A 23,738-nucleotide genomic window follows, 5' to 3' on the forward strand; every position below is an offset into this window, starting at 1 on the left:
GTACTAATATGATGATATATCTCAGCAAAGTATAAATAATAGATAATTTACAGTTTAAGTAACAGAATTAGGCATTTTTAATGGACATGTGTTGATGTCTGTGCATGATTTTAAATCAGGTTCTGGCCAAATATGTTTCGTCCGTAAAATGGCCGTCATTTGGCGTGACATTAGAATCTATATTTTGAACGGGCAATAATTTGGACATCATTATGATCAACCAGGAAGTCGCAGTGTCACCTCTGGAGTGGTTTGGAAGGTCAAGAGGTGAGTTCTGACTTTTTCATTTTTAAAAAGCTCGTTATCTGATATATTCACTAGTGGTCAGTGTTTTGTCTTATGGTGTGACATTATTTGCATAACTTTGCATACAAATTTTACTTATTTTTAAAAATCATTGCTGCCATGTGGCAATTAAATGCTTAGTATAAGATAGCTGTTTTTAGTTAACCAAGAGATTATCTGTTTTCCAAGTCACACCTTTTTTTTTTAAATAATTAAATATTCAAAACATATTGAATGAATTTAATTATGAACTTTAAATTACCCATACAATTAATGTATTCCTTTTCAATTTTATACTTAATTTAGTTTTCACCATGCTTTGCATATTAAAAGATGCAATATTTTCTGTCAGGCAGATAACGAGAGGACACAAAAATACAGGGAAAGACTCGATGCTGACCTTGTAAGGAGAGAGGAGGTCCTGAGGGAAAGAAGGAAAAAGTAAAGAGATCATGCCAGTTCACACAGAACTACTATAGAGAAGGATGAAAGTCTAGGCCACATGCTATTTATACCAAGATGGTGAAGCGGAAATGAACGGTAAAAAAAAAAAATCTTAATCATTATGTATTTTTCATTAACAGGTATAACGAGAAGAAACATCATATATATGTATGTATGGAATTTGTTCTTCTCTTGTAACAGCATCACTCTTGGAGTTTTGTGCTTCTCAGTATTGAATCAATATAGCCTTATTCCAAAATTGATTAAATTCATTATTTTCCTCAAAATTCTACAAGCAATACCCAATAATGACAACTTAATGAAAGAAGTTTGTTTGAAATCTTTGCAATTTATGGATGATGGAGGCCTCTGTGTTCATTGGGATCTTCAATGCTGCAGAAATGTTTCTACCCTTCCCCAGATCTGTGCCTCCATACTATCCTGTCTCAGCGGTCTACAGACAGTTCTTTGGAGTTCATGGTTTGGTTTGTGCTCGGACATGCACTGTTATCTGTGGGAGCTTATATAGACAGGTATGTGTCCAAATCATGTCCAGTCAACTGAATTTAGCACAGGTGGACTCAAGTCAAGCTGTAGAAACATCTCAAGGATGATCCGTGGAAACAGAAGCACCTGAGCTCAGTTTTGAGTGTCATGGCAAAGGCTGTGAATACTTGTGATTTTTTTTTTTTTAATAAATTAAAACTTAAACTTCTTTCACGTTCTCATTATGGGGTATTGTTTTGTAGATTTTTGTGGAAAATAATGAATTTAATTCATTTGGGAATAAGGCTGTAACATAAAATGTGGAAAAAGCGCTGTGAATAGTTTCCGGATGCACCGTATATGTCAAGCACCAACATAGTAAAAAATTGTGCCTATAGTTATAATTTCACATTTTTATCTCATAATAATGATTTATGTTGTAATTGACTGATTCTCTGAACTTCTGTCATCATAACTCATAATAACAGCAACAATCAAACAATATTTTTGTAACGGGTTATTCTCACATGATGGATGTTGGACCTAGTTATGTGTTGCTTGCAGATATCTTTTTTTATATTTATTAATATCTATATTTTTGTTAGCTATTGACAGCTTTATCTTCTCACATGCTTTCTGTGTCTGATGCATTTTGAAACCAACCACTGAAATTCATGTGGAAACTGAGTCTTTCATGTCAAGTTAGCTCAGTCCTCAAGGTGGCGCTCGTGTGCAGATAGTAGAAGGACACGTTCTGTCAAATGATTTTTGTAAATGGAAGTTGTTTAGCTGTAGTTGTTATTGGTTGTATTCTTCTCTGGTAACAGCATTGCTCAGGAAGATCTTGGAGTTTTGTGCTTTTGTTTTTGGCTGGCAAATTTGAGCACTTACTGATTACAATTAATGCTTGAAGATTTAACTCTTTTCTTGATTTAAGTTCCTAAACCTCCTATGTGATGTGCATTGGGTGATCATGATGACAACAATACAACCTTGTTTCATTTTAATTAGGAGAAATCCCATGAAAATGCTTGTTGAGCACTTTAACACAAAAATGTTGGACATGGAGTTTTGTTTGCAGCACACGACATGGTTCACAGCTTTAAACATGCTAAGATAAGGCTTTACTTTATATCTTTTACTTTGTGGTTCACTTTGTTTTTTGTTTTTCAATATGACTAGCAGTTTTTGAACTATTTCAATTTCACGAACTCCATAAAAGAACCATAACTAGTCCATAATCTGTCAACTTTGTAATGAACATATTTTAACGTTTTTCCAGCAGTGAAGCTCTAGAAACTAAAGTATCAAAGAAATTTGAACATTTTCAAGAACAAAATTCTTCTTTTATTATATTTTCTAACTTAAGAAAGATTTTGTATTTTAAAAGTATTTGTATTCCCAAAAATACTTTTCCCTTAAGAATGTTATTTTATATACTTAAGATAAAACTTAGGAATTCAAATTCTTGAAAAAAGTGTAAACTTGTGCTGTGCTGAAAATCCTTTACTTAATTTGGTGTTCCTGCTCAAATATGATCCGCCTTGTAAATCTTAAGCAACTTATTTTAGAGTGAAAGAAGTTTATTCAGGTCAAACAAAGTACAAAAATTATCAAAACAGTTTGGAGAAGTTGTTACACCCTGTGTGAGCAAAGTCAGCAGCTTTTAGTCCAACGTGATCAAATTAAAGGCACAGTTCACCCAGAAATAATTCTGTCATTTACTCGACCTCAGGTTGTTTTAAACCTGTATAAATGTCAAAAGAAGATATTTTGGAAGAATGTCATTAACCAAACAGATCTCATCCCATAGTATTTATTTTCCTACTATGGTAGTCAATGGGGGGGCGAGATCTGAGATCTAGTGCATGATGGGAAGTGAATAGACTTCTGGGGCTTAATTTATAAAGCATGCATATGCAGATTTGATCTTAAGAGTGTTCGTAGCATACGCCAAAATCCATGTTCAGATAATCTTTGACATGAAAAAGTGCTTAACTGTAGAAATCTGTGCATAAATAATAATAATAAACCCTGTTGGTATAATTAGACAGCATTAAGGTTCAATTATTTATGCGTACGTTAGTTCCACACGTGTAAATTATTTCAGCCAAATCTGTAGGCTATAAAATGGCCTATAATGCAGAAATAGATTAATTTCCTCTGAATAACATGTCCACACATTTGAGAAATGATCCTGATACTGTTAAATCGATTAATTGTGATTAATCGCATCTAACATAAACGCATATAAACTTTTGTTATATGTAATTAATCAATTCGAGGGCGAAATGATAATCGAAATGAGGCCCATTTCTTTCAGTAAATGTTTTGTGTATCTGCCGTGGACATATTTGCGGAATTAACAGCCACAGCATTTCAAAAAAGGAAACAAATTGTAACTAGTTTCTCTGTGTACTTTTAGAATTACTGAACATCTGATTGTGTGGAAACCAATCGGTGAGATTCAGATGTTGTCAGTCACATCCTGTTTGGTCATCAGTAATTTACGCCATGACTGAGAGAGAGTTAAAACAAGAACATTCGAGGTTTTACTTGAAGTCTTTAATCAGATTCCTTTCACAAAAGTCAGTGTGTGAAGAGGTGAATCCACCAACACTCTCTGAGGGTGTTATACATCATCATCACATGTAAAGAATTCCAGTTTCATGACCTTCTGACGCTGGGCGTGTTCGACCTTCACTTCCTCATTCATGTCCTCCAGCAGATGCTCATGTTACTCAGATTTATCAGAACCCTATAGATTTCAAATGTGGAAGTTCACAGTGCAATAAATATAAAAATATAAATCAGCAAGTTTAAAAAGGAAAAATAAACATCTGTTGGCAAATCTTACACACATGGTTCTATGTATAAACAGGTTAGTCACAGTGGTTAAGACATGCTCTCTATATATCACCTCCTTATTGCACATTCACATCCTTCACTCAAAATAAATATGACTCAATCGCATCTTCATACAAACACACACAATGCATTGCTGTCTGAATCACTGGATAACGTTTGAACAACTGATTCTAAAACTATTGATTTCTGTTAAACAACATTTTACAATTGAAACATCAACTGGAGTGACACTGGTTGTGAAATGTTCATAAACCACAGCGTTGCACAATCTTCAATCTTCTTTCTTTACACAAAATAAGACTTGAATTGATATTTAATGTAGACATTAGAAAATAAAAAATCTTGTGGCTGCTGTTGAAGTTGGAATGATCCAATGACATGCTCTTACTATTCTTATCTATATTTAATAGTCCTAAATTACAGACTGTTAGTCTTAAACACCTCTACATATAAATAACAATCGCTCAAATCGTGCTTTAGATGTTCAAACATTCAGACACATCGACTCGTTCTTCATTTGCTCGTGTTCGAATATTAATGCGTAAATAAACGATCAAAACATGATGCAAATGAACTCTCATATTTGAGCTTCGTCTAGTTCTGCACAACTCGGTTTGATTTATTTTTGTCTACTAAACTAATGTAGCTTGTTTAGATCAAAAGGGTTTGTACGATCACGACGAATCGTTGAGTTTGTGTCCAAATGTTTGATCACATGACTAAAACGCTGCTGATCATGAAAACAATAATATATATAATCTCTCCATATCCTGTAAAAAATGTGGAATTATGAAATCCAAACTTATTCTCTCCCACATAACCTCGTGTGTGTTCATAATCTTGTGACTCACTCACGATATATTGCACATTTCTGTAAATCTCTGGTGTATGTTGGCGTATTTACCCTGTTTGCTGGTGTCGCTGTGAATGATTCATCAGTGCAAGTTTTTGTAAATAAAACTAAATCTGTATAAACTTTCTTTAAAATGTAGAATAATATTTCCTCTGGCAATAATTAAGAAAAATATTAAACAGGTTGTGAACAATGTCCACTATTGCTGAGCTCTGTTTACATCATTGAACTCTTTTCCTGTTCATCACAGTCTCTATTGTGTAAAGCACTTTAGAAATAAGTGATTTGACGGGTTGATAATACTTTTAAAAGTCTATAACAGGAAGTAAGGCGCTGTGAGCAGAAGTAACAAGCTTGGTAACACTATTGGAGTGACGCTGTGAGCGTCTGACCGGCTCATGCTGAGCTGAAATTCAGCAACGGTCCTATTATAGGTCTTCTGATGGACGTTCTCTGAAGACACACAGATGTACGGCCCTTCATGAGTCTCGTTCATGCTTTCAATGAGATACAAACAGCCCTGATCCGAATCAACGCACTCCTCGCGCGCGTTACCGTGGAGCCAGTGGTACGTGGCGTGATGTGATTTCATCGGGCAGAGCAGGAAGTGTCTAGAGGACGGCGGGACATGAACCACTGATGTCTCAGCACTAATTTCAGTCCTTGATAGTGCGACTAAAGCTGGATCTGTGGGAGAGACGGTCATGTGATGAGTTTGCTGAATTGACATAAATGGATATTTGTGAAAACATTTCACTCTTTTTGTAAACCAATGCACTGCCAATCTAGAAAGCAATCCCAGAATACACCACGAGTTCAGAGATCCTTTTTTTTATCTTGTTGAATATAAATAGTTCATTCAATACCACAAGCAGAAATGGTTTCTTTGACTCATTAGTATGCAGGGTTTCCCACACGAGTTGATGAAAAGCTAACAATTAAATGTAAAATGAAAATAAAATAAATGTGGCTGCACAATTAATTGAAACAAAACTGAAATGCGATACGGTTTTGAGTCTCTCCATCAGTGTCGACTACAATGTAAAGCTGAACACCGTCATCATTTTGGCTGCGTGAGATTCTCCAGCTTTGTTGTTGTTGAGCTGTTAAAGCTCCGCCCTCTTCTGGAAAGTGGAGCTCATTTGCATTTAAAGGGACACACACAAACGGTGTGTTTTTGCTCGAATTTGACAAGCTATAATAAATGATCTGTTGGGTATTTTGAGCTGAAACTTCACAGACACATTCTGGAGACACCAGAAACTTTATAAAGGGGATTATATGTCTGCTTTAAAAGTACATATTTTACATCTAAGGGGTTTGGATGACCAAAAAGTTTGGGAATCCCTTCACTAATGGATAAATGGTGATTTAATTTTTTTGTGTGGCATACAAAAGTTACTGCCAATGAAGAGTGTCTCAAATCAGTCACATTTTCACTTGGGATGCTTCCTAGGAAAATACTAAATACTTTTAGCACTGAAGGTGGTGGTTTGAGTTAAAAAAAAAACACCTAAATGCAATCATCATCAAAAACAGACACTTACTGCAAACGTGGGGGTCCTCTACTTGACTGCTGTGGAGAAAAAAAGAGGAACATTAATGATACTTTCCATAAGTTTTACTTGAATAGATGTAAATGGTGCAGCGTGGGTTTCGGGTGGGTGGGTGTGTGTGTGTGGGGGAAGTTGAGTTTTAGTGGTATATTACAAAGAAATGGGTGGGAATATACTAAAATTGGTTTCATGTAATGGAGTTGTAAGGGCAGGTAATGCGATGCAAAGAGGTTAAGGGTTTTTTTGTGGTTATAATGTGGTTTCAGAATGATTGAGCATCAGCAAGCAAAGAGAAGCAAGTCAAGCAACATCCGGGCTTGAATTGTGGCACAGGTGTTGCACATAATTGTACTCATTCCCACAGGTTTCGCATGTATAAAGGCGGGAAATTCACGGAATTAGCTTGTTGGTTGAATGAGCAAAATAACCCACACAGATTATCAAATCAGTAATTTGAAAACTCTGTGAAACAAAGAGTGATTTAGTGCTATCACATCTGTACAAGTTTTGGGTCAGAATTTTCACTTGCCTAATCGGCCAGTGTTGCATCGTTACTAAAGTTCAGCATACACACGACTTGTCAATTTAAACATTCAAGCGATTTTAAAGCATTCAGTAGTGCTTGAGTCGCATGCTCTCTGAAAGACGGTTTTCTGTGTACTCATCACCAGAGCGCACACATAAAGCCGCCTCTCAAACAGCTCACGAGTACCAAACGGAGTGCTTTTTCACGGATTAATGCAGTTAGAAATGCACAAATTTGTCAAAATGCCCGTCTTGGCGAATATAGTGAACAGTTGAAAAAGAAAACGCAAGTATATCAGTATACTGAATCTGTGCATTCGCTCTTAAAGTGACAGCAGCCTAATATTCCTGCTGCTGTCGGTCTTTAATGTTAATCAAACAACAAAAGATAGCGAATATCTGTATTTAATTTATACAATGAAACATTAGTTTTATCCAGTTCCTGTATCTGAATACTGTTAGACCTAACTGAACCTTAAAGTACTCTTTATTTAATTTTTATTTTGTTGTATTTATTTGTGCTTCTGCTTGTAATGTTTTTGTTCTTGTTTACTTGTCTTTTTTTTTTTTGCTCATTCAATTCAAGGTTGAAATCAATCTTCCTTGTGCAACAAAATTACCCCATTGTAAAAACACAAATACATAGAGTGAGCAAACATTTAGATGATATAAATGTAATTTAACTCCCCCTTTAAATTCACCTCAGAGGGGAAACCCTCCACCCCCACTTTTTCAAAATGAAATTCAGGCCCTGACCTTAATACTAGTGCTCATTATGAATTGAACAAACCTCAAACACTATGAAACTTAAATGTGTGTAACTCATTCTGCAGATCAGAGAGACTCAAACCAGTATGAAACCACCTTACAACCACCCAGAATGCTCTAGCTTAATTTATTTTACTATGAATTAACAGACTACTATGAACGTTACTAACGGGAGCTTTATTAACAGTTTATGGCTCATGTTAAAAAGACATTTGTAATCAGGAAGGAAGCAGACTTGTGGGTGAGCAGCAAATGATATCTTACTTTGGTGTGAAGGTGCAGCGCAAACCGTTCCAACCGCAGTAGGGGTCTCGCGATAACAAGCATTCGGTACACTCATCTCCGTACACATGACATGCCTTCAGGTCAATCTGAACAACCTCATTACTGGAACTCACAAACAGACGCTTCTGAGAAATTAAACACAGGATACATTAGTACAGCTAATGATACATCTATAAGATTAAAAGAATGAAGATCAATCATAGATCCTAAAAAATTAAATTAAGAAACCATATAGAGACTGCTCATCAGGTATCTACTTTCAGAGTAATTAAAAGCAATTAATGGTGAGCTCAAAGCATAGGATGTTCACACATTATTTATCACCTACAACAATCTACAGTTTTGCATTGCATTTAAAAAACAGATTTTATCAGATCGTGCAACCCATGACCTTGACGATGCTCTACTGTTGGAGACATCATTACAAACTTTTATTTTAGTATGCATAAAAGGAAGAGGATGTTATTTTTGGATCATACCTCAGAATCGTCCAGCAGCATGCTGGTGATGTGTGTCCCATGGGGAAACGGGAGATACTCCGCAATGACAAAAGCTGGCTTTTCCAGGACTTTATGAACCCCTCCATTTTCTGTGAGAAAATAAGAAAACGTTCGATATGGACATATAACTAATCTGTCTGCATAGGGAGCTCCCTACAAAGACAGCACCTGTCACATGCACATCATACAAACACTAACACAGTTTGATGTTACATGTTGCTTTTGCATGAAATAGTTGGTTTTTAACCCTTTTGTGTCAATTTAAAAAAATGACAGTGGTCTATAGTGGACAAAAATGTCCATGTCATAAAAGTGTGAAGCTTGCGAACACAGACTTAAGTTTGGTCTCATTTTAAAAAAGATTATTGTTGAAGTTAAAAAAAAAAAAGTTTAAAAAGTTATAGAGGTTTAAGTTAATTAAATTGATTTATGAACATTATTGTATATCAAATGTTTTATGAAATATGTTGAACTCCTAAAACTGCTAGAAAATCAAAGTTGTGTTCCAAATTTGAGGTTGATATCTCAAAAAATGAGCTTTCAGTAAGATTTTGTTTGAGCGCAGTATTAAATTTTCCCCATTGGAATGGAACCATCTGATAAAAAAAAAAAAAGTAAAAACCTAAATTTTGAAGCCTTGCCATCAGAATGAAAGCGTATTAATAAAGATTGCATAATTTTATAGTTAAATGTCCCTGGGATTAAAAGTGGCAGGTTTCAATGGGGACATCTTTGTCCTTAAGGTCCTGAGAGGAACCATTTTGTGTTACTGATGCAAAATAGATTTTTTAAAGGAAATGGGGGTGAAATAGTAAAATTCCAATAAAAATACACACATGTGCCAACATTTATGCAACTGGCATTAACAGAGACAAAATGATTAAAAAAAAACAAAACTAAAAAAGCCAAAAATGTCCATAAGGTTGCACAAGGGTTAATTACATAATTCTGCAATTGGTCACATGTGAGACTTTGATTTTGGCCATATATAGAAGCATCACGTTTCTACCTAGTGTGGAACAGCCTTCATGTCTATGATGCCTAATAATAATGACACCTAGTAAGACGGCTCACTAGGGTTTGAAACTATTAGATTGCATCACTTTGATAAATCATACTACACTCCTCATTCATTCAGCCGCAGTCATCTGACTAACACAACATTATCAATGATTCATTAGCAATAATCTGTCCCTGCCTTTTCCTGTAGGAGCTGGTCATTTAAATGTGAAACTGATATGAGTTTAAATCAACATGAAACTGCATTTACAACCCAGTTAACTTCTCTAATGTGACGTATTTCAGAGTGAACAGGATGTTCATGAGAAGCACATCATAAAATTAACAAACAGACTAATGTCTCTCATGAGCCAATTCATCTTGATCTTTTCTTTGTATTTTGTTTAATATTTTTCTTTAGTAGGAGGTTTACGAGGATCATTAAGGAACCAGTAGCCTCATTTATTAAACGCACGTACAATCGGATCTGATCCTAAATTCCATTGATCTCATCCTACATCAGACGAAAAAAAAGGGATTTATTAAAGCAGAAAGTAAGCGTACGCTAAGTGAAGATTACAGACCTTTCAACTCTTATACCAGTAATTAAAATAATCCAACATGATTATGAGAATGTCTTCTTACTTCTTCTAAACAATAAAGACAGTTTACTATTTGTGCTGATGTAGACTCACCTAGAGACAGAAGCAGGACAGTGTTGTTTTGCTGTCGGTCCACCTGGATGTGATTGTAATGACTGTGTTTGAACAGTAGGGGGTCGTTCTCTGGCATCACCCAATCCTTCATCTCGGGACGCTCCTTCATAATCGTCAGCACTTCATCACTTAGAGAAGTACTGTCAGCGACACACTAAGAGAACAACGATTAGTTAGTTAGAAGGAATGGGATAATCGTGAGCTGTTGATTGGACTACAGAGCTCAACAGTCGGTTCGAGACGGTCGTTCAGAATCTCTATCAAGAGTTGAGGTGACCATATGTGCTAAACAGTTGTTAGGAATCATTAAAACCTTTTTAAAAAGACTGACTGGATTACATCATTCAGTTTATGAGATGTGTAGTTCATTCATTCCCTCATAAAAGTGACTACACAGTCTTGTACCTTTTGTCTTTTGATTACATCACTGACTTGCCTTTTAATGTTATGATACATCCGGAGTTGTTTGGTTTGGTTCGTGTCTCAGAACTACAGAATGAATCATTTAGTAAAGTGCCAACTTTTGGCGGACCGTGTTGAGCTCCATAGAGACAATATTGACAAGTCAAGTCAAGTGTAGCACTTTTCTTAATACACATTGTTTCAAAACAGAAATTCATATCCTAATTTCTTAATGCCTTTTTAGGGTGATAATATAGTTCTTATTTTGCGATTATACAAGCAGTATCGCTTCATTCTCACCATTCCAGGCCGATGATTGTCAGGATCTTTGGAGTTGAATGGAGAGGAACTGAAGATAGTGCTGATTTTTGCCATGCTATAGACACACACAGCACTCATGTTCCTGTAAATAGAGATGCAGATCTTCACACTTTAAACACGAGCCACACCTTCTTCTTTTTTTCTCAGTGTTTGTGGAACTGTCAAGTGACAGATGTTTCCTGGAGCTTTTAACACTCTACACTGAATCAACATGTAGTATTCAACAGGATCATGTGACCACCAGCTGTCATGTTGGCATTGTACACTGATGTGACAGACTTTAAACAGATGCACACTGGGGTGTCATGGGTATTTACTAGGGCTGGGCATTGACACAAATTTCATGATTTGATTTTTATTCAGAAGCTTGTGATTTGATATCGATTCACTTGGATATATAACAGGTACAGACTTTCTCAAGGAAAAATGTCTCTCAATTATTATAAAAAATGCCTTTAGTAGTTCATTTTAACCTTTAATATTATTGTAAAGTTATAATAGCCTTTTTGATTACATAAATGTTTCTTCATTTAAATGGTGCATAAAAGTGCATATATTTATCAAAAATGCTCCTCTCTAGAGTTGTTTTTGGTGGCATTGACGCGTTTCCACGGTTGAAACATCGATTACATGAGACATGATTAATTTCAGTAAGTTGTTCTGTATCTTTCAACATTCCTTCTGATGTTCATGCATGTTTATTTGGTGCTGCAACTATTAGTAAAGAGGAAAAGATGATTGATTCACGATGTGATAAAACTGACTGAATTTAAAAGCTTCAAAATATCAAAGCATAAATCTTATTATAAATATTTAGTGATGTTTTCTGCAAGCATCAACTGAAAAGATAAATTCTAAGGATTTAATAATCGACATCTGTTCATCAAACTGAGAATCAATTAAAATCCAGATTTATATTTTCAACCCAGCCCAAGTATTCAACTATTGAGATGACAGACTGTAGTTAAAGTTACACACACTAATCACCTACAATAAAATATCACAGCATGAGATGACGGTTATTTCCTTACCAATAGTTTCTGAAAAGCGCATAAATTTTGATGTCGTCATCCATTTCGAGTGTGGCCACATCTATCAGCTGACTGAACTCATATCCTCTCCCGCAGAACAGACGGGCGTAAATCATGGACGTCCAGCTGTTCTGAAGATGACCCTTACGACCGCCTCTGTCATTCTGAAACAGATCATCACGTGTTCAACTCTTTGGGTCAATGCATGTGTAGTTTTTGGTGTGACAGCTTTGAAGTGGTTCAAATCCAGTTTTACTGACCATTCTCAGTTCATTTCTATGTGTGTTTACAGGTCTGAGATTAGCTCTGTTTTCACTGGTGTTCCCCAGGGCTCCGTCTTAGGCCCTTTACACTATAATATTACTGTCACCACTTGGTGTTTGTCTTCTCACCCTGATGTCTGTTTTCTCTCTGGCTGTATTTCTAACCCACAATCCAACTTCTCAAACACGCTTAAGATCTGTTTTTGAGGTTTCTTTTTATTACTTGAGCTATGTATTGCTTATTTTGTGTACAGCACTTTGAGAAGCTGCTTTAAAAGGCGCTTTATAAAATGTTTATTATTATTAAGTGCAGTCATATGAGCTACTTTTATTAATTATTTATGGTGTTTTTTTGTCCTTTGTTGGAGTCCACAAAGGACAAAAAAGGACTTTGTGCTCCTGTGTGCCGACAGTGTATATACAAAAGCAATATGAACATTCAGCTGAACATCTGTTGTGTTTCACAGAAGAAAAACTTATACAGGTTTGGGTTGATGAGGGTGAGTAAATGATGACTAGAATAAAAAGAAGTTCTGCAAGTTTTTCTGCATCACTCTGCGATTACTAAAAGGCCTAACTTTCACAATATTTCTCAGATTATATAATGCATTCAAGCAAATTGAAACATAAGGACCAGGAATCTGCAGCAATATCCTGATTTCATACTGAACAAGATTTAAAATGGCATGTTCAATCAATATTTTCATAATTGCAAAAATTCAATGCATCTTACATGCATCTATTCAGAGCTTTGACAACATCTGAACTCTCACAACACTTGACATGTGTCATTAACACCTGTGCTTATAGTTATAGAAATTTGATCTTTAGCACAAATGTGGCTAGTTACTGAGAAACATCTTCGATAAAGGTGGTGATGCAGGTGTCATCATTTCACATCTACTAAAATAACATTTAAGCAGGTGAAAGAGTGCAAAGGAAACACTCATTCTGTGCAAGACGCCTCAACATCAGGCTGCATTTACTGACAGATATATCTCAAAATTGCCAAATATTATCTAATATAACTAGCATTACATATGCAGTATTTACTTGGACACACAGATGTCATTGGGCGTTTTTCAGTTTTCATTTTTGGGTGGAGTGCCGCTTAGGAAAAGTTTGTTAGAATTCGGGGTTCTTGTAGTTTCACTCTATTGCTCTCTGTATAGCTGTCTATGAATGCATGAAAAAAAAAAAAAAAATATATATATATATATATATATATATTATATATTATATTATATTATATTATATATTATATATTATATATATATATATAATATACTTTGTGTTCCACAGAAGTCATACAAGTTTGGAACAATGTGAGTAAATGATGGCAGTTTTCAGTTTTGGCAGGGGTACTAAATTAGATAAAGTTAGTTAGAATGCTTGTAGCTTCACTCTTTATATAGCGAGAGAGAGATTGGATAACATTTGGCAACTTTCAGATTATTGATAAATGTGAACTTGACTGAGAAACAGAAGTGATACCTACACTGTGCTTCAGTTCCAAAAAATACTGACAGCCTTTCTATAATTAGTTTTTTATTCATATAAATGTATATATACTATATATATAGATCTGAAGTAAATAATTTGCATTATGTCTTCAGTATTCTTTAATTGGACACACATGGGACAGACAGATGTCATTGGACTATCCCTTTAAAACACCCAATCAAAAGTAATTTTGTCTTCATTTACTCACCCTCATGTCTTTCTAAACTTGTATGACTTTCAATATTTTTTAAAATCCTCAGATGGTAGAAAAATCCCTTGAGTTTATGTATACATTGGCGAAACCACTAATTGCAATAATGTTTAGACAGTAAACAACTGTCTTTACGCACATCTTTATCAGCACAACACAATCACAAACATAGAAAACAAGATCTCGAGATTCTGCTCACCATGCAGCTCTGAGAGACTCGTGGAATCCACCGGTCTTCACTTTTGTGCTTCTCTGTGAAGAAGGAGTAAACTTTGTCCTTGTGTTCACCTTTACCAGCGATCAGCTTCAAGTATTTTTCCTCTAAATGCCAGAAGAGAAAAAAATGTCATTTTTACAATGACAAGAACTCATTTCAGAGAGAAAGTGAAATGCTCACTGTGGCAATGAAACACTGTAGATGTCAGTAGTATTGTGTTTAATCTGATTTCTCACCCATTTCAGATGGCAGAGACCAAATGTTGTTATTTTTGTCCTTGCTTATCCTGTACAATCCCGTTTCAGACTTAGTGAAGTATAGCATCTCACCTGAAAGGTCAAATAAAGGACGTCACATGTAGCAGGTAAATAAAATATATGTATTACTGTTCCTAGTCAATCAATTAATTTGCACCTGAATGAAAACGAGGCATACAGCACTGTACTGTTGTTAAACAACAAGGCAATTATTCTGCTGACGAATCATCTTTCCAAAAAACTCCTTAAAACCATTGTGAAAGTTGAGAGTTGTATACAGTGCATGTAACCCTAAAGAGACTGCAAGTCTATCCCACACAGCTCAGTTTTCATCTACGTAATATTTAATATGCCGTCTGCCCAGACTAAGATATATCCTTGGGCTCATAGTGATGTGAACAAACCATTAAAGGGATCGTTCACCCAAAAATGATGATGATCCCATAATTTTCTCACCCTCAAGCCTTCCTAGATGTGCATGACTTTCTTCTCAGCCGAACACAATCGGAGATACATTAAATAATATTTTGGCTCTTCCCAGCTTTGTAATGGCATTGAATAGTAGGGCTGGGTAAAAATATTGATTTCTCGATTTTAATCGATTCTCATTCTCATTGATTCTTAAATCCCAAGAATCGATTAGTCTGGTCTGTTTTCAGTTGATGAATGAGCAGAATATGTAGCTCCTCCCATCCAATTAATCGCAATAATCTTTGTTACTTTTGATATGAAGCAAAGTCTCAGATTTCAAATGACGTCCATCTTATTATGAGATTCAAGAAATAAATACCGTTTTGGCGCTGTTTAATGTGGCGTGACGGATCGCTTTAGCGCCTCAGTTAAAGAGAAGCATGTGATCATCCTCTCCTCCGCTTTAATACCAGTTACAGCGAAATAAACATGAACATCTGAAGGTATGTTAAAATATACAGTACAACTTACTGAAATCCGTATCATGTCTCGTGTAATCGCTCAATCAGTGCTTCAACCTCAGAAAAACGTCAATAAAACAGCTTCAGTGTCACGTGACGTCACATTTACCTCAGAAAAACACATTCAGTGACCATAAACTCATTAGTCAGCTAGAAAAGTGACTCTAGAAAGATAAATATAGCTATGCACCGTCACATATTCATTATAATTTTTAATGTTCCTCAATATTTAATGCATGTTTGAATAAATCCGTTATGACAGCCGCGATTTAAATGTTTATATTTTTAAAAAAAAAAACGAATTGGAGTAGAAATATGATTATGTAATTCTAAACTTTATTTATAATAAAACATCGAGTGTAATTTAAGTGTTTGTATATAAACAAGTTAATTTAACCTTCAACATTATTATAGTGGTACCAGCTGACTCTCATGTGTAGTTTACAGCATTAGTTGAGATTTTTTTAATCGAATCGAAAGCATATGAATAGTAATTGAATCGAATCGTGAAAATTTTGTCAATACACAGCCCAGAGTTTTTGAAGCACCAAAAAGCACATCCATTCATCATAAAAGTAATCCAGGGGGTTAATAAAAGCCTTCTGAAGTGAAGCGATGGGATTTTGTAAGAAAACTATGCTTCCGCATGAACTCGACACACTCATGGACACACGTCCGGCCGTTGCTGGAAGCCAGTGATTATAGTTTATAGCTTTAAACATGGTTATTTTTTTCTTACAAAACCTGATCGCTTCGCTTCAGAAACCCCTATTCAATGGCATTACAAAGCTGTTATTTAATATAACTCTGATTGTGTTCGGCTGAAAGAAGCCTAGACACCTAGGATGGCTTGAGGGTGAGAAAATTATGGGATAATTTCATTTTTGGGTGAACTATTCCTTTCGCAGTATATAAAGAGAAGTCTTGACAGTGGACTCAATGAAACAATGATCTCATAGCCAGGCCCTGACAAACACACCCAACCTCCACCCAAAATCTTGTCTCTTTTTGGTGCCTCTTGGGTGCAGAAACGGTGGTTTATTATTCATAGCATTCTTGTGACGTGTAGGTTGTGGTCAGTGTGCACTTTTAAAGGATTAATTCACTTTCAAAATAAAATTAGCCCAAGCTTTACTCGCCCTCAAGCCATCCTAGGAGTATATGACTTTCTGAAGAAGACAATCGGAGAAATATTAATAAGTATCCTGACGCATCCAACCTTTATAATGACCGTATGCATTACTAAATAAGAGCTGAAGAAAGTGTCTCCATCCATCATAAACATACTCCACACGGCTCCAGAGGGTTAATAAAGGCCTTCTGAAGCGAAGCGATGCGTTTGTGTAAAATGTAAAAAAAAAAATCCATATTTAATAAGTTATGAAGTAAAATATGTAGCTTCCACCAGACCGACTTCCGTATTCAAATTACGGGGGAAAAAACATCAGTTCCGTAAGTTGAATAGAGAAGGTGTAAGACGTACAGCGTACGCTTTTTGAAGAATACGGAAAGCGGAAGCTACATATTTTACTTCATAACTTGTTAAATATGGATTTTTTTTATATCACTTCGCTTCAGAAGGCCTTTATTAACTCTCTGGAGCCGTATGGAGTATGTTTATGATATGGATGTGGATTGAAACACTTTCTTCAGCACATACTCGTTTGATAACGCATACTGCCATTATAAAGCTTGGATGTATCAGGATATTTATTAATATATAAAGAGTTTGGTTCCAAAACGCAATAACTCCATTTTGATTAATTTGAGTAAAAAGGTGTTTTCTTTACCAAGGAAGTGGCAAGATGAAAACCACTATTTTCTGTTTCAGACTTTCACATAGCATCTTTTGGTAATTAAAACATTAAAAATTCAAATCTACATTTTAATTTTTAAAAGTTTATTATAAAAACATATTATTTTTTTCCCAAAATGCAATAAATCCATAACACTGTTTTTTTCAAAATGCAATTAATCCATCAATTTAAAAGTTATTTTTCTAATTGAAAATACACAACAAAGAAAGTTGATTCACATATATGACAGAGTCTAAACTTTTGCCAATATTTATCTTATATACAGACATTTTACTAAAATACATTCAGTCGTCGCTCCCAAAATGAATTCAATGGGTCATCTTGTTAATGTCATAAATTATTTGTCATTACCGATTAAAGAGTATCTGGTGCCACTGCATGGTTAAATAAACACATTTGCCGAGTACATTGGTATTAAAAACGGCTTTTTAAAAAGCTTTTAATGTTTACAATGCGTGGAATGGTGCGCTATGATTGGTTGAGAGCGGATATATCACGTTCTGCAGAAAAAGGAGACTGGCGTTTGTTGCGTTTTGGGAAGAAAGGGAGAAAACATTACAGAATAACACAACAGATATCTCATTTTGCACAAAATTAATAAATGACTTTTCAATACCGACCAGATACAATACTGATTTTGGTGGAAACTAATTTTTTTGAAAATGGCGTTTATCGCGTTTTGGAACCAAACTCTTCATATCTACGATTGTGTTTGTCAGAAACAAAGTTATATACATCTAGGATGGCTTGAGGGTGAGTAAAGCTTGGGCTAATTTACATTTGAAAGTGAACTAATCCTTTAAACATTATCACAAGCATTATTGTGAGTGTTTTTCAGTCCTGCCTGCATCATGTCCAGTTGGTTAGTCTCTAAAACTAATAATAATACTGCATTGTGCTCCACTAATAAGGAAGTACCAGACTTTACAACTTTATCTAGCATAACTAACAGATATTTAATAAACACTAAATAACGAGAGTGTTTAGTCACGTGCAGACAGACGTGGTGCTTTCAAAACAAATAATGTGAGGGTGGACAAACCATCCTAATCTACAGAAACACTGTAAATAAAGGTCAACATCCGTCTGTCAGACTGGAGGCAAACGATATACCATCAGGCACACAGAAAACCACAGTTCCTCTATCAGTTCCCTTTTATTAGATTGCAGAAGACCATTTTGATGAAATAAGCAATGCAAATGTGCATGAATTCACACATTTCTTCTCGTCAGACACATTCCTGACACTGTACATACTGTAGTTCAACCAAACATGATCATTTGAATTCATACTGTGTGAATTTCCAGAAACACAATAGCAAAATATCCAAGCTGCTCTTTCTATTTTCAGTGAATAACATTTCTGTCTGCTCCTCAGACAAAGCATTATATGACTGCAGAAGACTTGTCACATGTCATATGGACCGCTGTTACATTTTTATGGTGCGTTTTTATTTTTGGGTGAGTTGAACATTGAGTCAGGTATATGTAATATCAGCAATAAATGGTATCGCATGCAAATACATGAATTGCATGTTAGTTGCACCATGACCCTCAGTAGCAGCACAGCGTTTCAACATGTCGATGGCTTCCCGAACCACTAGAACAAACATGCAACTCCATGTGAAATCATACTGGAACGCCATTTCATAATGAACGTAAGCTTCTTTACCAAAGAATAGTGCTTCTCAGTAATGGAGTGATGGAGCAGAAGGGAAAGTAGGAGTGTATGAGAATTAGATAATAATATTACTTCTACTGTGCTCGGGTATTTTCCAAACAATGAACAAGCCATTGGGCTGAGTGGGAGATTAAGTATAACACGCTGACCAGATGCATTTCTTAGAGACATGCATGCTGAATCAAACCACAAACAATGGATATTATAATATATTTTTGCAATTTTAATTAGTAGCGCTCAAACTTACTACTCACATGAATACAAATGCATACACCAATACTCACCAACGAGTAATGACGGCTCATTAATATTTGGCTCATAATTTTCTAATCCGAAGCAGTCAGTCAGGGAATTATCGGAGTTCTGGAACAAAAGAGATGACTCAGCTTCATACTTTCACACGAGTTCAAAATGCATACAGTGAAAACAGGACATACCATGTAACAGCACTTTGTATCTCCATTAACCGTTCCACAAAGCAGGAGATTTCCATCAGCGCCCGGACTGAGCAGAGAGAGCCTATACGCACACTCCTGAAAAATCAACAGCAGTGACCTTTAATGGAGAAGCTGCTTAAACAAGTTTCCCTTAATGTTCGATTATGCATAATAAAATGTGAGTGGTCCTGTAAATGCATTAACTCGTGTAAGGTCAGAAACTGGCATTTAAACGCCTTGACCTGCATTCAGTCAGTTTATTGAAGTGCGTGTGTGAAAAGTGACAAAATTGTTCTTACGGTTAATGTTTCACAGAAATATATAGACATTTTTGACCCAAAATAGTATAGAAATGTGTTGATCTTGTTCAGCCAAATGAAGAGCCGCATTATTTGCATATAAACCAGTCGAACGGGTTATTTGATTAAACTGACTGGTGTGCATGTGATATACTCCGTAAAGTTTGATCCTGAATTTTCCTTAAACTCTTTTTAATACTTACTGAATTGTCTGAATCTTTGCCTTCATTCTTACAAAGGTTCACAGTCACCTAAACCAGGATCCAAACAGATATAATGTGTATTACAGCAAACTTATCATATTACAAGCCAAAAAAATAAAAGATGATACTGCACAAACATAACAGAAATTATATCATGTTACCCGAGCCAAGAAAAATATTTTAAATGGAGAGATTTTAATATATCAAATCATTTGCATCAGAGCAGTTTTATGTAGTTTTGCATAATCATTTAAAGTAAAACATCAGAAAATGATCAGCTGGTGGGAAGCGTTTAGATGATTATGCATCAATATGAGGTACCAGTTTGGGTTTGGAGTCTTGTGCTGGTTTGATGGAATAGAGGGCCTCGTCTCCTCCCACCCAGATGATTTTGCTAGCAGAGGTGCTGACCAGCTTAACCAAACCACTCTGGTGGTTTTCAAAAGAAAACCTGGTTATACCTGAAAGAGAGAGAGAGACTGATGATTTACCGATAAAGCGTGCATTGTGGATTTGTAATTAAATAAATCCAGTTCCTGTACATCACAACTGAATGCAGAAGACGCAACACACTGTCTGAGATCAAACGCCCACTCTGGGCAGCGTTTCCCAAAAAGCATCGCTAGCCAACTATGGTCACAAGTTCTGTTGAATTGTGTTGGTAATGACGGAACTTGCGACCATATTTGGCTAACGATGCTTTTTGGGAAATGCATCCCAGAGTGGTTTGTGGGTAGTTAAGATTGTTCATGAGAACACATGAGAACATGAAGTGAGGCTTCGATGCATGTAAATGTTATATTTGACTATTAAATATTATATTTGGATATAAAACGCCTTTAACTAGTAATATCTGCCAACTCTCACACATTCATCATGAGATTCGTGCAAGTGACACCGTTCTCACACTCTCATCTATTTTTTTCATGATGTGAAAAAACTTTGCAGATCAGAGAGGAAACTGACAACATGCTGACAGACGACAGAGCAGCTTTCAAATTCAATACCATTATTTTTTTTTTTCATTTCTTCCTCTTTACTACTAGTTGCAGCACCAAATAAACATGCATGAACATCAGAAGGAATGTTGGAAGATACTGTGCAACTTAGTGTTTCTTAAAAGCATCGCTAGCCAACTATGGTTGCAAATTCCATGAATTGTGTTGTTAATGACGGAACTTGTGACCGTATTTGGTTTGAGGAAACGCACTCTAGAGTTTGAGGGTGTGACTTCATGAGAATATATGAGAACAGAACAGTGTCATTTGCTTAAATTGGCACTTAATGTGAGGCTTTGACGCATGAAAATGTGAAGATTTGACTATTAAATATTAGATGTGGATCTAAAACACCTTTAACTTATTTTCATGTAATATTTGACTATAAAATGTTTTCAAAGAAGTTTTAAAAAAAGATTTATTCTCAGGGTTGCCAATTTAAGCAAATGACACTGTTCTCACACTCTCATGTCACACATCTATTTATTCATGAAGTGGAAAAACACTGCAGATCAGAGAGGACACTGACAACATGCTGACAGACAAGACAGAGCGGCTTTGAAATTCTGTCAATTTTATTCAATCAATAAATACCACTTTGGCACTCTTTCTTGTTCATTTCTTCCTCTTTACTACTAGTTGCAGCACCAAATAAACATGCATGAACATCAGAAGGAATGTCGGAAGATACACAACCACTTACTGAAATGAATCATGTCTCATGTAATCGATCAACCAGAGTTTTAACCTCAAAACAGCTTGAGAACAATCTCATGTAACATCACATTTACCTCAGTAAAGAGAAAACGAGACATTATTTTTAATAAATCCTCAGTGATGAAATACATGACTAGAAAAATAGTCTGCAGCTGCATTCAAAATGTTTTAACTAATCATCATCTAATGAATGTCATTTCAGTTCTACTTTCTGAATATGAATTATCATATGCAGTAAAAGAACTGTAAAAGTTTTTGACAGAAACTCGACTGACTGATTTCATACAACTCCCTTCAGACCTGAGACTTACTGTTAGACCTTACTGAACTCCACAAATTGATCACAGAAATAAAAATCATATAAATAAAAATGAATAACAGTTTTCTCTTAGTCTTAAATGTAAACAATAACTGCAACCAAAATATTCAAAGTGCAAATAGAGACCAAATGTTCCTTCAAGCATGACACAGAGCTGAGAGATGGTTACCGCGTTTTACTTTCGCTTTCTAAATCGCGATTGTGCATCCTCTTTGAATATGGAGCGTCGGTGCTGAGCGTGACATTTGTCAGATGCTTTTAGGCTCTGTTGTGCAATGAATCCTCTGCCATGGTCTCGTCAGTCATCTTGAAACTTCTCGTCAAACGTTCGTGAACTCTGATACGACAGCTCGTGTTGGATGAGCTGGATGGGACTGAAGCGACTGTTATCCAACTGAATTAAATGGTTTCTATTTCTATAAAAAGCAAACGAAAACGTAATGTAAATGTAGCGGTGGTATATTCTATCCTAATTTCACCCTCACACGGCAGCTTTTCTCTTTGACAATTTTAATCTCGCATCATAGCTAGAAAAATTAACTCTAGAGAGGAGCATTTTGCTAAATATATGCAATATATTACATAATCATTCTATTTTTTTACTCTTATATCATTAAAAAATTTATAATTATAAAAACTGCCTTATATTAGTTGTAGGTCAATACAAATATTATAGTTATTTTTATATTATAGCATTAATATTATAGTAGTGTAATATTACATTATAGTAATTTAATATTGTAATGTACCATCTGACAGGGTTTGACCATTAGTTTACAGCATTAAAGGATTAGTTCACTTTCAAATTAAAATGTCCTGATCATTTACTCTCCTCCATGTCATACAAGATGTTCATGTCTTTCTTTCTTCAGTCGAAAAGAAATGAACGTTTTTGAGGAAAACATTCCAGGATTTTTCTCCATATAGTGGATTTCAATGGGCACCAAACAGTTGAAGGTCCAAATGTCAGTTTCAGTGCAGCTTCAAAGAGTTCTACATGATCCCAGACGAGAAATTTTTTTTAGAAAATGTCCGATGGTTTCTCTAGATCAGACTCTTATTCCTCGTCTGGGATCATGTAGAGCTGCACTGAAACTGACATTTGGACCCGTTGAACCCCAGTGAAGTCCACTATATGGAGAAAAATTTTTCGCAAAAACCTTCATTTCTTTTCCACTGAAGAAAGAAAGACATGAACATCTTGGATGACATGGGGGTGAGTAAATTATTGTCCTTGAGAAATAATTAAAATTAAATTATACTGAAGGCTACTTGATATTTATCCAAATTAATCTATATTGAATCGAATCGCAAGCTTATGAATCAAATAAGAACTAGAGAGTTGTCTTTAAAAATGTAAGTTTTCCCTCTGAATTAAGTTTATTTTTCTGACCGCACTGGCAGATCTCAATTTTAATATTTGTTTCAGACAGCAAAACTAATCTTTTGTCATTTTGATTGTTGAATAAGGAATATTTAGATATTTGTGCTTGAAAACAATAAAAAACTACAGAGTAAGAAAATATTTTTGTTCAGTGTACAAAACATCACAATTCAATCTGAGCATGATATTAAAAACAAATATTTGTCTATTTTTCAACATATCATTAATGATCAGTGCCATAATTGGTTCGACTTTTCTTCACAGAACGATGATTTTGAGAGTAAAACACGTAAATATATTAACTTACCTTCATTTTTCACCGTCACTCGAGCATCATAATGCAATTTTATTGAACAAACACATGAAATCCATATCAAGAGCACCGAAAAACACGTCCAGCCCATCTTTAACATGCGCGTTTGACAGACAGTCTCTGCTTATATATGAACTTCCTCTCAGAT

General features: G+C 35.4%; 1 protein-coding gene across 1 annotated transcript; it reads right to left on the reverse strand.

The window, feature by feature from the left end:
* Positions 1-2,811: 2,811 nt before the first annotated feature.
* On the reverse strand, positions 2,812-23,738 carry LOC137023496 (semaphorin-7A). Its single transcript, XM_067390673.1, has 14 exons — positions 23,585-23,738; positions 20,181-20,320; positions 19,860-19,907; positions 19,358-19,453; positions 19,205-19,283; positions 14,470-14,562; positions 14,216-14,337; positions 12,040-12,203; positions 10,988-11,090; positions 10,265-10,439; positions 8,550-8,659; positions 8,050-8,195; positions 6,484-6,512; positions 2,812-5,623 (listed from the first exon to the last, which is right to left on the reverse strand). Exons 1-14 carry the CDS (start codon positions 23,688-23,690, stop codon positions 5,250-5,252), a joined length of 1,785 nt encoding a protein of 594 aa, XP_067246774.1. The 5' UTR covers positions 23,691-23,738; the 3' UTR covers positions 2,812-5,249.

Source organism: Chanodichthys erythropterus, chromosome 7 (genome assembly GCF_024489055.1).
Source record: "Chanodichthys erythropterus isolate Z2021 chromosome 7, ASM2448905v1, whole genome shotgun sequence".
Taxonomy (NCBI): domain Eukaryota; kingdom Metazoa; phylum Chordata; class Actinopteri; order Cypriniformes; family Xenocyprididae; genus Chanodichthys; species Chanodichthys erythropterus.